At 43.1% G+C, this 13,972-nt stretch overlaps 1 protein-coding gene across 1 annotated transcript in view; it reads right to left on the reverse strand.

Annotated features, from left to right (window-relative positions):
- The window catches only part of KLHL3 (kelch like family member 3), a 110,651-nt gene that overhangs the window by 42,586 nt on the left and 54,093 nt on the right, over positions 1 to 13,972 (reverse strand). The window contains exon 6 of the mRNA XM_029218957.1: positions 4,692 to 4,801. Within this exon, the coding sequence (XP_029074790.1) occupies positions 4,692 to 4,801 (110 nt within the window). The remainder of the gene's footprint in view (positions 1 to 4,691; positions 4,802 to 13,972) is intronic.

A 13,972-nucleotide genomic window follows, 5' to 3' on the forward strand; every position in this document is an offset into this window, starting at 1 on the left:
AATGTGATCATGCAGAGAGAAACTAACCTGTTCTTCTCATTATAACACATACTTGGCACTAATTTAATTTTTTGAAGAAACTCAACCAATTTCTTCCTGACCTGTATCTAACATGTGGCCATTTCCCCGTTAGTTCTTACTCTGAGAAGCCTCAATAGTGTTTCATAAGAAGGCATGGAATTCTTGAGAAGTAGAAAGATATTTACCAGCTAGGAAAGCAAAGATTCCGAAAAGTCCAATAACCAGCAACTCGGTGGCAAAACTGCAGTAGAACGCAGGAGTCATATCTCTTCTCCCTGCAGTGTGTTTGTCCTGGAAGGTTGCTTATCCTGCCCCTGGGTCAATGAGGCTGCCCATGGTGACAGCTGAACTTCGTGTCTCAAAGGGTATGCAAAAAACAGGCTTTCTGCTCACAGGGTTAGCTCTAACCCTGCGACACCTCCCATAGGAAAGAATCAGGTGCCTGAGAGGGGCTTGCTTCCCTGTGTTTTCCCTCTCACTGGGCAGGGGTAAGCAGGGGAGAGGGGAGGAAAGTCCTAACCAAAGAACTAGTGATTTTGTGATTCCTACCACATCCGCTTGTCCTCTCTCAAATAACAGGAATTTTAAAACAAAAACCACACGGAGGAAAAACAGGAGAGAAAATGGCAAAGATCCATGCCTCCCTCCGACCTCTAGTTCCCACATTTCTCCTTATTCTCTGGAAAAATATTAAAATTATCCCCATAATATCTGCTGGCTCAGGGCAGAGCCCAGCCCCAGTCTGCCTCTTCACTCCCTCGGGGAACGTCTGCTGAGCACCTCCTAGTGCCTCCCAGGGCTCTGTGTCAGGACTGTGCGTGACACAGAGATGGCTAAGGTACCCTCACAGCCCTCAAGGAGCTTGAGCGTAGTGAAGGGGATGAGTCGTGGGCAAAAGCAAGTGCTCTTGGAGGAAGAACAGCACCTGAGCCCTCAGAGAGGCCCAGATGGTGCTGGGGGTGCTGGCGACCCAGAGACAGCTACCACCCCTAGCTCCTGCCTGGCACAGAGCCGCAGGTCACGCCAACCACCCAGACCAATATGGGACCCGGGAAGAGCTTCCCCTTGAGAAAGGCCCCAGTCAATGGTTACATGTATCACCTCATTTCATCCTCAGAAGAGCTCTATAAGATAGATACTACACTATCATTACCCGCCTTCACAGATGAGAAAACTGAGACTTAGGTTCTTTTATTCATTCCTTCAACAAATATTTTTTGGTATCTACCATGGACCTGACACCACTCTAGAAGCAACCATAAGATAGTCAAAATTCCTGACTATACATGGTGTATACATTCTGGTAGGCGATGAATAACTGGCCCAAGATCACTCAGCTTGTTAAAGTAGTGGAGCCAGCATTGAATTCAGTTATTCTGGCTGCAGAACCTATACTTTCAAACCTCCAACAAGCAAGCTGCCTGGGCCCAGCCACAGAAACTTGAAGTCATCATTAACAGTAAGATACCACATTTCCTCTATTTTAAGATGCATAGTTTTAAGATGCATCTGAAACCTGGCTGCATTTTATAATATACATTGAAAGAAACCTGTGGGCTGCTGGTAGAGAAGTAAGTCATAATATAACTGATACTGTGGTTCAAGTGTAAATTTCGCTGAACACAGGTCATTTGACTGCCGACGCAATTGAATTTTCTGCAAATGTTAACATTAAATCAGTTGGATTTTAACTTAAATGAAGATCCCTGATACTACTTCAAATACACTCAAAAATTTTCACTATATTGCAAGAAAAAGCTATTATGCATGCAAGCGATTATGCCTATCACACGCAATGTAATTAAAGGGAGTAGAAATCACCAAACCTCTTGGAACAGATCACAGAATTTTCAAAGCCTTAAGGGCTAGCGTTCAAATGACAAACACCTAATTGTCAAAAGCTTCCAGCTATTTAACTTCCAGCAATATGTGAGCAATTAAGGGGAAAAAAAACATATGGGTTTTGCCAAAGAGAAAATGCAGGCCAAACCCTACTATTCATTAATAAGACTCAAAATTACATAGCTAACCTTAAACATACCAAAGGGTTCAAGATCATGAGTAATATACTTTCTGAAAAGCATCACATAACTCTGAAGTTACACATAACTTCTGAGAACCAAATATGATACACAACATCAATAGTGTGAAAAATACCTACACTCCAAACTGATTCTACAGAAAGAGGAACCCATATGTAAGCATATGAATAAATGAAAGTCACTATAGACAAGTTTTAAGAGTGTACATCTATTGTCATGTTTTTTTGTTTCTGGAAAGATGCAATTAACACCATGTTTTGTTTCACCATTACCAATGGCAAATCAATACAATTACCATTATCACTGGTACCTCCAAAGAGAGAACTGTGATCATTACAATGATAGCTGCCGTTTATTGAGCACCTATCAAACACTGTATTCGATTTTTTTTCACCCATTATCTCTAATCCTCGTGACAACTCTATAAGGGAGGCACTCTTAGTATTTCAGTTTTACATGTAAGTAAATTATGGTTCAAAGAAACCAGTGACTTCTCAAGGTCATACGGTCAGTAAGCTGAGTGTGGAACCAGTCCTGCCCAAGTCCAAAACCCAAGTGGTTTCCAGGGCACTATACTGCCCCTCCCTACTAACAACCCACCTCCACCCCTGTCCTGGCATAGCACGCATAGATAAGCCCTCACCTAAAACTTACTACGATCTCAGAGGATGGGCCAGGATGAATTTAAGATCGAAGGGTCTCCCTCTCAATCCAACACCCTAAGTTGATTCAAATCCTGCTACTTATGTGCCTGCTTCCATTTTCTCAAACTACACTTGAGGACATGATCAAGCAGACCCTAAACTGGCCAACAGCCCAACATTCACAGAGCCAAATGACTGGTTCATTCCATCAAATTGTGCCAATTTGGTAGCACAGTCCAGAGAAGAAAGTACACAAGCTTAGCAAGAAGCGAGGAAAGCCTCTCCATTTCTGAGGCTGGGGCAGGAAGGGGCCTGTGGCCTGGCCAGAAGCATTCTTTCCCCTGGAGGTGCTGTTTCACATCAGCTAATGGAAGCAGAGACCTCCCTAAGCCTACGGAAGAGTCCAGCTTGTGCCAGTCACCTTCTGGGGATCCCCCTGAAGTCTCAGGACAGCCCATAGTTCCAACTGACAACTGCTTTTCTTCTTGATCAGACTTTTGCAGGACAACAGGCAGGGGCTTGTGAATTTCACACCCATTCTCTGGACATGTACCTTTGGATGCAGTCTCATCTCCAACATAAAATCCTTCTCAAGGGCTTTTCCTTGAATATTCCCTCAGGAAAGGGCCTCAAGCTTGGATGCTGAGATTGGACTAGGACAATTCAAGAAACATTTACTGAGTATCTCTGAGGCTGCAGAGGTGAGTAAGGTGTGGTCCCCACCATCAGGGAACTCACAAGTGAGTGGAGGAGGTAAGATCAGCTCAGAACTAACTACAATATAAAGCAGAACAAGGTTAAGTGTTATCCCAGAGGAAAAAGGGATTAATTCCAGATGCACAGTCAATAATCAATTCAGCTAACACTGACTAGGCACCCACTAGGCAGCAGGTACTATACTAGGCATTTTATATACCTTATCCCATTCAATCCCCACAACCAACCTGTGGAACATGTTCTATTACTACCCACACTTTACAAAATGAGGAAGTAGATGGAGAAGCAAAATATCTTGCCCAAGGTCACATAACTGATTTGTAAATACTAGAGATGAGATTTGGACCCCAGTGGCCAACATGGAAGCGTATGTTATTTCCAGTACAGTAGACTGAATCTCCTGGAGTAAAGAAATTCTTCCTGGTAGAAGAAAAATCTGAACTGTTTGGGAATTCAACCAGGTGAAGAGGGAAGTAGAGAATATTCCTAGCATAGGGTCAGAGATGAGGAAGGCTGGGAAGTAGGATAGATCAGCAGTCACAGATCAGCTACAGCAGGGGCAGAAGTCAAGCTTCTAGCACAGAGGAAGAGGTGTGTGGTCAGTGAGTCAGGGGACTGGGGTCAGGAGACCTGGGTTCTAGTCCTGGCTTGGCCACCGAAAAACTGCGTGTGACCTTCAGCAGTTTCTATCCCCTCTCTGGGGCTCGGTTTCCTCATCAGTAAAAATTCCAATTCCCTATCGGAGTAGATGTTCCCCAAAGGTATGCTCTGGCTTAAATGCTCAGTGATACTCACAAGAGGCTGTGTGGGACTGTGGTTAAGACCAGGTGACATGCAAACCAGCTGAGTGACCTTGAACAAGCTAATTAAATCCTCTGAGTCTGTTTCCTCATCTGTAATGTGAGGACAACAGCGATGCCTGCTTCACAGGGCTGAGGTGAAGGCTGAGTGAACTGAAGAACATCAAGCACTTAGCACAGGGCTTGGCAAACTATAAACGCTTAAGAAAGGGAGGCAAAAAAAAAAAAAAGGGAGGCAGCTTTGTCGCTATCAACATCATCATCACCATCACTCCTTCTTTAAAGGGTCCATAAAGTGAATGTAGCAGTCGTGGGCCAGAAAGCCTTTTTTTAAAAAAAAAAAAAGGACAAAAAAATAAGATCTTTTTTTTTATTTGAAAAAGAGAAAAGGTCTCATTGAACCACAAGTCCTTCCCATGACCACCTCACGAGAGAGGCTCCTGTTTCAAAGAAGGGCCATGTCATACCTTCTCTTCTGAAGAAACGGTCAGCTTGTCACTGGATATCAAGCTGCACACCTGGTCCAGACTTAGGCTAAGAAATTCTTCCCCCAGCATCACCTCTGGAAAGTGCTGCTCTGTTCCAAAAAAAGCAGAAGTTCAGAAAACAAAGTTATAACACACTCCTGCCCTTCCATGAACCAAGGCCATGACAATCTGTGGGATTCAGAGCAGAGTCCTGGGAGCTCTGGGGGAGGCAGGAGGCAGAGAGAAAGGCAGACATCCTGGCTGGAGGGAAACCAGCCTCTTAATTCAGCAGCAAAGGCATCCCCCTGTGTGACCCTCTGTCCTGAACATCATCACAGAGGAAAATGGGGCAGAGAGATGCGCGGTTATATTTTTTCCATGCTCCATGAGATTAATAATGGTGTTGCAGAGAAGCCTCACAGGGGCCTGCCTACTTAATTGAGCTCATTTCCCCTCAAGGCACAGGCTGGCAGAGTTGCAGACGGTGCCCCCTGCAGCTCAGCCAAACAAAAGTGGGTCAGAACTGCTGTGTGGCTCAAAGTCTCTGGGGGTTCTGGTAGGAAGTCAACATTAGAAGGCTGGCAGAAGGGTTCATCCCATCTTGCCCAAGTCAAGCCTGCTATAGTGAGAATCTGGTTCACAAGAAGGCTCAACTAAGCTTTTGTCCAGGTGTGGCACCAACACAGCTGGCACCACCACCACTGGGAACAGTCCACAGCAGCTGAGCCTATAGAGGCTATAAGATGGAGGGGAGTTCGGGGACAACTCGAACAAGATAAAACTCACAGGCCCGAGGACCACACAAGGGAAATGCCAAGGACAATTCCTACCCTGACATTCGCCCAGGCCGCCATCCTGCTATTACAGAGGCATTTGCCAGTGAAAGAGCATGCACTTCAGAAAGAAGGACCTAGATTCAAGTCCCGGCTTTGCATTTATGAGTTGTGTCTTTGAGCCAATGGCATCACTTCCCTGGGTCTCATTATCCCCATCTGTACAATGGAGGTAAAAACCACGTCTCACTCCCTCCCATGCTCTGATGAGAGAGGAATTGAGAACGTGTTTTGCAAGCTCCTTCAAAGTGAACCAGCCCAAGGGCTGACAATTCCTGGTGTAGCAGACTCTGGAGGTCACAGCGTCCTTTGTCATTTGCCCCATACCTTGCTCCCTCCTCGGTTCTCACAACCCTGCACCATCGCCCCAGGAGCATCTGTGCTCCTTGCCCTCCAGGCCTCTCCCCTTCCTTCTGTGGTGGCCCCGCTCTGCCCTGAGAGCTTCTTGGATAATTCCAGAAGCTCCCCACCCCCCACTTGGCCTGGCTGGCTCCTGGAGTGAGATTCTGAGTCCCTCCATGCCTGGGAGGCTGCTGAAACATCAACTCTACTGCAGCTGCACAATGAAAAGGAAAATCAGAGCATGCTAATCACACTCATCAACTTCTTAAAAACCAAACAAATGAAGAACTTAAGGTTTAAATACTTTTCTTGCAAAAATCATTTTTAACTTTTTATGTTGTAAGAATTTCAGATCCAAAGAATTCCCATATGCCTTTCATCCAGATTCCCTAAATGTTAATACTTTACTCTCAATGACTGAGTTATAAATAATCTTTTCCATCTTTCACTGGACAAAGAGGGCTCCCCACTTTCTCCCCACCAGCCTAAGGATATAACTGAAGCCACTATTAAAGCTCACCCGTCCTGAGGCTCAGGGATGCTTGTACAAGACAAGACAAATTTAAAAGTCAGATCTTTTACAAACGGAAGCAGCTGTCAAAACGTAAGAAGCTAGCCTTACTTCTCTATATGTCAACAGAAAAAAGCCTTTAGTTAAAGCATAGATTTTAAGTATGACATTCAAAACACCTCCCTAACTATGGGAATATTTAAGACTAGATAGTTATTTTTAAAGTGTCCATTCCTAAAGATTTTTAAATAAAAGCAAGTAAACAATTTTTTTTGGACAATGGGAATTCATTCTTGGCCTGGAGGCTTGGAAAGTAACAGGATTCTCCCTATACACTCTTTCTAGCCCAAGAAGTCTTTGGACCAGAGTCTCCCAATGTGTTGGCAACACCCAAGAAACAGCAGAGAGAAAACTGACAAAGTATAGGACAGGGAGGCTCTGTGGACCAGCCTCGGCTGAGCTCAGCAGGTGAGTCAGGAAAACCAGTGCCTACATCCCTGTGGCCCAGAGCCATACCTGGTCTTCCCACCTTTATCTTTGGTTGACTGAAAAACCTAACATTTGGAGGAGTGAAAAGAACAGGAGGAGGTGAGAAAGTAAAATTCTGAGCTGTAAGGAATTCTTCCTCAGAGCTCAGAAAGCCAAAAGCAGATGAGCTTGGGTTTTGAAAAGGAGGAAAATAGAAGTGCGGTGATGTGTACCCTAGGTGACTTGGTGAACAAACCAGAAGTCCTCAAAGATAAACCAAGGCAGGAAGTAGTCAGCCCCCCACACCTCCCCATCTCTCACACTCTGGGGCATTGCAGGATGTGAATCTGGGTCCCTTCTCTCTGAAGTCAGCTGCTTATTTGCCCATCAGGAACCTCCCACTGAAAACCTTCAGAAATCCTCCCAGGAAGGAGCATCTGGTGGGGAGGAGGCAACAAGGGAGGTATTGGGCAGGAGCTTCTCACCCAGGGCTGGCATCCCGAGATCCAGGAGATTTGCGAGGCATGAACAGGGGGACACAAAGAAGGGGCCCAGACAAAAACTCCTTCCCTTCCCCCTTTGGTCTGAGGACACAGGGCCCAGAGTCTGGGGACCAGAGTCCCCTTTCTGTTAGCAACACTCAAGACACAACAGGACAGAAAAAACAGGAACAGGATACTCTGGCTAACTCAGTTTCCTGGGAGACAGGAGCTCCCCAGAAGACTTTGTACTCAAGTCAGCGCTCTTCCCAGCCTCTTCCTGGAAAGAACCCACTATGCTACCAGAAGATACCACCCTGAGAATCAGCTTCTACCTTTAACACTTGTTTGTTTGTTTGGAGATTTTTTTTAATTTGTTTTGCTTTGCTGTGAATGTATTAAGGGAGAATGTAGTGACAAACTGTGGCTAACAATCAGAAGACCTGGGTTCAAGTCCCAGCTCCACCTCTTACAGTCACTTCTTTCCAGGCTTTGGCTTCATGAATCATAAAATGGGATGGTAATGCCTGACCTCAGTCTCCAGGTTGTTTTGAAGTTCAAAAATGATACTATGTATTAGCCCATTTTGAGATCTATAAGAAACTCTTTAGAAATGAAGGAGGGATATTATGCGCCCATGTTCCTGAGTCACGAAGTCCAGTTCTGTGGGCAGGACCGCTCTCCAACAGAGAAGCGTTTCCGCAGCATCAGAGTCATCCTTTGAGACTGCAGGTCCTGCAGGCAAGGCTGTGGACCTCAAAGGTCTTAAGAGACCTACTTTATTCCACTGAGTTCCACAAACTTTCTAGTGATATAAGTTACTCAATTTCTTCAGATGAGAATACTGAAGCCTTCAGTATTCTCATCTATTAAATAGAGAGAATAATAGCACCTATCTCATAGAGGTGTTATGGGCATTAGATAAGCAAATATATGTAACTCACATTTCCTGAGACCATTGTAAGTGCTCAATAACTGTTCATACGTGATGTGCCAAATACAGTGTTTCTTCAAAAAATGAAGAAAGCAGAGCCGATGCCTACAAGGAGGCCACTGGCTTACAAAAGGGTAAAACAAGGCACCAGCAACTTCAACCCAAAGTCCACAGGGCCATGACTGGGAGAGGCATTCCAAGTTAAATAAAAGCAGGCAAATTCAGAGCATGACTAGAGAACAGCAATAGCTCAGTCTAGCTAGAGGGTAGGCTGTGTCTTCATTCATCTAACAAATATGTATAGAGCATCCTGTGCCAGGCTCCCAGAGATGCAGGAGAGACAGGCAAGGCTCAATCTTGGGGGACGGGTGAAATATGCAGGGGCGTAGTATCTTTCAACCATGGGCTAGCCCCTTGAAGGGGGACTCTCCAAAATAAACTCTAACTTTTCTTGTCTTTTTGCTTTTTTTTCCTTTAGGGAGGAGTGTAAACAGGAAAAAAAAAAAGTCAATTAATTAACCATTCTGACTGAGAGTCCCAATTAACCAGGCTTCACTATAAGTAGCAAACACTGTTTAGGATCCAAGTTTTGGAATGGAAATAGTGAGTTGTTTAAGTTATTAGGTATTTAATTTTTCTCTTCATTTGACTAAGTTTTTGCTTATGGAATATAAAGGGAAAACATGATTTAAGAGATTATAATAATAACAAAAAATCATAACATTAAGAGAAAATGCAGAATACAAATGTATAGATACTGTTTGGTCACAAATATGTAAGTCTAGAATTTCAGGATTAAAAGATAGCTCTTTATTTCCCCTCTGTACCCAAATAAAAAGTATTATTATAAATATTTTAAAAATCCAAGTTTTGGAAACACTGCTTTGGGAAAGATCTCCAGGGTTCTCCCTACTTGCTGCAAATAATAATAAAGCCTTCCTTCTCCAAAAAAAAAAAAAAATCCAAGTTTTGATTAATGAAACATTAATGGATCTGTTCCTGTCCATTTGGATGAGAAATTTTGGAGAAGGGGAGGGGCACCAGACAACTGCAAATCCTTTCCCTGGCAAGCAACACACGCATATCTTCCCAATGTTGAAAGGATGAGGAAATTGGGTGGCACATTCCTAGGAAAGGAGGCATATTTGGGTCTTTTCAAGGAAGCAGGCCTGGAGAAAGTTAATGGCTCTTCCTAAAAACAGCTGACACTGTACTAGGTATTTTATATATATTATGTCACTTATATCTTCCAAAAGCCCAGCTGAAGTGAATATCAATATCTCCATTTTACAGATGGAGAAATGGAGGCTTGGAAAGCCTAAGTTATGAGCTTAGTATCATACGGCAGTAAAGTGGTAGAGCCAGGTTTTGAAATTAAGGCTATCTGAATATAATAACAAACATTCTGATAAGTATTATAGTCCTCAAGATAATAAAAACTTGTCCTGAGCAGGCCATTTTGGTAAAATTCAATATAGACATCAGAGCACCCTAAGAATCCCTCTTAGGGATACTGCAGAGAGAGAAAGAAACAGGAACCTAAAGATATTTCTTTAAAAAAAAATCTTAAGAGTAGTAGTGTTCTAAACATTTTGGCATCAGACCTGGATTCAAATCTCAGACCCAGCCCTTGGATTGAAATCTTTCTCTAATCCACCTGTCTTCCAGGCTAGATGCCGTGATATTCTTCTGTGTTCCCAAAGCCACCCAAATAGGAAATTAAAATGTTCATACTGCTAGTCAACCTGTCTTACCACCTGAGGTCTTCCTCTCATACTGGGACTATGAGTCCCATGAGGGCAGGGTCTGTCTCATTTGAATCTGTCTGTGTGAAGGTGAATCCTCAGTGTCTAGGACAATGTCTGCAGATACTGAGCTCTGCAATTACTGTGCTCCCTTGTCCATTCTTCAGGACTGCCTAGGGCTCAGGCAACCTCTCAATCAAGTCCCAAGTCCATTTCTCCCTCTTGATGGGATGAAATAAACCTAAGCCTTTGATCAGGTTCAACTAAACTACAAGCCCAGACAATAACCCATCTATAACTTCTTTGACCTGCAGGGACGAAATGAACCCAGTTATTCCAGGGCCAGTGGCCCCAGCATAAAAGGTATGAGTCCCTTCGAATGGAACCACTGATCATGCTCCCAGGAATGAATGGCTGACACAGGTGGACACACAAACAGAATCAAAACATTTTAGCAGGGTAAAAAAAGAAAACAGCTGATTTAAATTTCTCTCTCCATTATCCTATTTTGGGAGGGCAGAGGTAAGCTTTCTTGAATCAATATTTGGCTTTCAAGGCCCACAGTTTCCTTGCTCCAGGGAGAAGGCTCAGCTCCCACAGAGAAGTAACACAGATCTACCTTGACCTCTTCCCACAAGGGGTCACGACCACCAGCCCTCAGACTCTAAATTTCACTGACTCCACTCTCCCAGGGATGGTGGGATACAAGCTCTCTTTCCACGTCGACCTAATTCCAGAAGTATATATGTTGTACCTCCCCTTTCTCTCTATCACACACACACAGAGCAAAGGGCTATATCAAAACTACCCAGTTATCAGTGCTACTGATTCAACAACAACAAAGTTCCCTGTTCTCCAGAGTATGGAAGGAACAGGGAAGTTTCCTAAAATCCCAACAAGGAGAACAACTAACAACAAAAAATACCTGCATCTGCACTAATACTTCACTTGCCACCTTCAAGGTAGAAGCAGAGGTAGGAGTGAGGCAACCGCCATGGACAGAGAGGCTGAACTGGCCTGGGAAGATGTGAAAATAAACAGTGGGCTCAGAGCACAGGCCCTGGAGACAGCCTCATCATGAATCTTGGCATTGCCACTCACAAACTATGTGATCTGGAGCAAGTTACTAAACTTCTCTGGGGCTTCCATTTCTTCATCTATAAGTTGGGAAAGTAATAACTACTTCTGATAGTTATGTGGCCTCTTATAGTTATGAGTGTGTAGCACCATGCCTGGCACCTTGCAAGTGTTCAGAAATGGTAGAAACTCCCACCATGATCATCACCACCATTATTACTTTATGATGCCAAGTTGGAGGCAGCAATTTCACAAGATGACCCTCAGTGAGTCAGAGGTTCGTGTGTTTTAAAATGCTTTGTCAAAGTTTTTTGCTGCCCTTAGTTTAATTACTTCATTCCATGGTCTCAAATGACTCCATCAATCGAAAAAACAGGCCATTTCTCTCCACAAACACGTGAAATTCGATGGCTTTTCCATCCCATGGCTGGAGGGTTTCAGCTCAGCTTTGGCAGACTGATGTGAACAAAATGTCCAAAGAATTTTAATTGCCATTTTATTAACAGGGTCCCATTAATATCCCTCCCAACCAGCTCTGCTGATGGTCCAGTGCATGGCCATCCAATTACCAAATAACAAAGTCCCCATAAACCTGGGCCCAAGCCTCTGAAGTTAAATATTAAGCAGTCCCTGGAAACAATAACAGTGAGATATAAGAAGTCGCAGGATACAATATTAATACACAGAAATCTCCTGCATTCTTATACACTAACAACAAAAGATCAGAAAGACAAATTAAGGAAACAACCCCATTTACCATTGCAACAAAAAGACTAAAATATCTAGGAATAAACCTACCTAGGGAGACAAAAAGTTTTCTTATGCAGAAAACTATAAGATACTGATGAAAGAAATCAAAGATGACACAAACAGATGGCGAGATATGCCATGTTCTTGGATTGGAAGAATCAATACTGTGAAAATGACTACACCACCCAAAGCAATTTACAGATTCAAATGCAATCCCTATCAAATTACCAATGGCATTTTTCATAGAACTAGAACAAAAAATTTTACAATTTGTATGGAAACACAGAAGACTCCGAATAGCCAAAGCAATCTTGAGAAAGGAAAACAGAGCTGGAAGAATCAGGCTCCCTGATTTCAGACTATACTACAAAACTACAGTAATCAAGACAATATGGTACTGGCACAAAAATAAAAATACAGATCAATGGAACAGGATAGAAAGTCCAGAGATAAACCCACACACATATGGTCGCCTAATTTATGACAAAGGAGGCCAGAATATACAATGGAGCAAAGACAGCCTCTTCAATAAGTGGTGCTGGGAAAACTGAACAGCTACATGTAAAAGAATGAAATTAGAACACTCCCTAACACCACACACAAAAATAAACTCAAAATGGATTAAAGACCTAAATGGAAGGCCAGACACTATAAAACTCTTAGAGGAAAACACAGGCAGAACACTCTATGACATAAATTGCAGCAAGATCTTTTTTGACCCACCTCCTAGACTAATGAGAATAAAAACAAACAAATGGGAGCTAATTAAACTTAAAAGCTTTTGCACAGCAAAGGAAATCATAAACAAGATGAAAAGACAACCTTCAGAATGGGAGAAAACATTTGCAAATGAAGCAAGTGACAAAGGATTAACCTCCAAAAATATACAAACAGCTTATGCAGTTCAATATCAAAAAAACAAGCAACCCAATCAAAAAATGGGCATAAGATCGAGACAGACATTTCTCCAAAGAAGACATACAGATGGCCAAGAGGCACATGAAAAGATGCTCAACATCACTAATTATTAGAGAAATGCAAATCAAAACTATAATGAGGGGCTTCCCTGAGGGCGCAGTGGTTGAGAGTCCCCCTGCCGATGCAGGGGACATGGGTTTGTGCCCCGGTCTGGGAGGATCCCACATGCCGGAGAGCGGCTGGGCCCATGAGCCATGGCTGCTGAGCCTGCGCGTCTGGAGCCTGTGCTCCACAACGGGAGAGGCCACAACAGTGAGAGACCCACGTACCGCAAAAAAAAAAAAAAAAAAAAAGCTACAATGAGATATCACCTCACACTGGTCAGAATGGCCATCATCACAAAATCTACAAACAATAAATGCTGGAGAGGGTGTGGAGAAAAAGGAACCTTCTTTCACTGTTGGTGGGAATGTAAATTGATACAACCATTGTGGCAAACAGTATGGAGCTTCCTTAAAAAGCTAAAAATAGAATTACCATACGACCCAGCAATCCCACAACTGGGCATATACCCAGAGAAAACCATAATTCAAAAAGACACATGCACCCCAGTGTACATTGCAGTACTATTTATAATAGCCAGGACATGGAAACAACCTAAATGTCCATCGATAGACGTGGTACATATATATACAATGGAATATCACACAGCCATAAAAAGGAACGAAATTGGGTCATTTGTAGAGACGTGGAGGGACCTAGAGACTGTCATACAGAGTGAAGTCAGTCAGAAAGAGAAAAACAAATATCGTATATTAATGCATACTTGGAATCTGAAAAAATTGGTATAGATAATCTTATTTACAAAGCAGAAATAGAGACACAGATGTAGAGAACAAACATATGGATACCAAGGGGGAGGGGGTGGGAGGAATTGGGAGATTGGAATTGACATATATACACTATTGATACTATGTATAAAATAGATAACTAATGAGAACCTGCTGTATAGCACAGGGACCTCTACTCAATGCTCTGTGGTGACCTAAGTGGGAAGGAAGTCCAAAAAAGAGGGGATATGTGTATACATATAGCTGATTCACTTTGCTGTACAGTAGAAACTAACACAACATTGTAAAGCAACTATACTCCCATAAAAAATTTTTTAAAAAGAAAAAGAAACAGGCTGTGCAAAACACTAGGGTCCTTTTCCCAGTTACCTAG

The sequence above is a fragment of the Monodon monoceros genome, unplaced genomic scaffold (genome assembly GCF_005190385.1).
Source record: "Monodon monoceros isolate NGI ecotype Baffin Bay Population unplaced genomic scaffold, NGI_Narwhal_1 Super_Scaffold_12, whole genome shotgun sequence".
NCBI lineage: Eukaryota > Metazoa > Chordata > Mammalia > Artiodactyla > Monodontidae > Monodon > Monodon monoceros.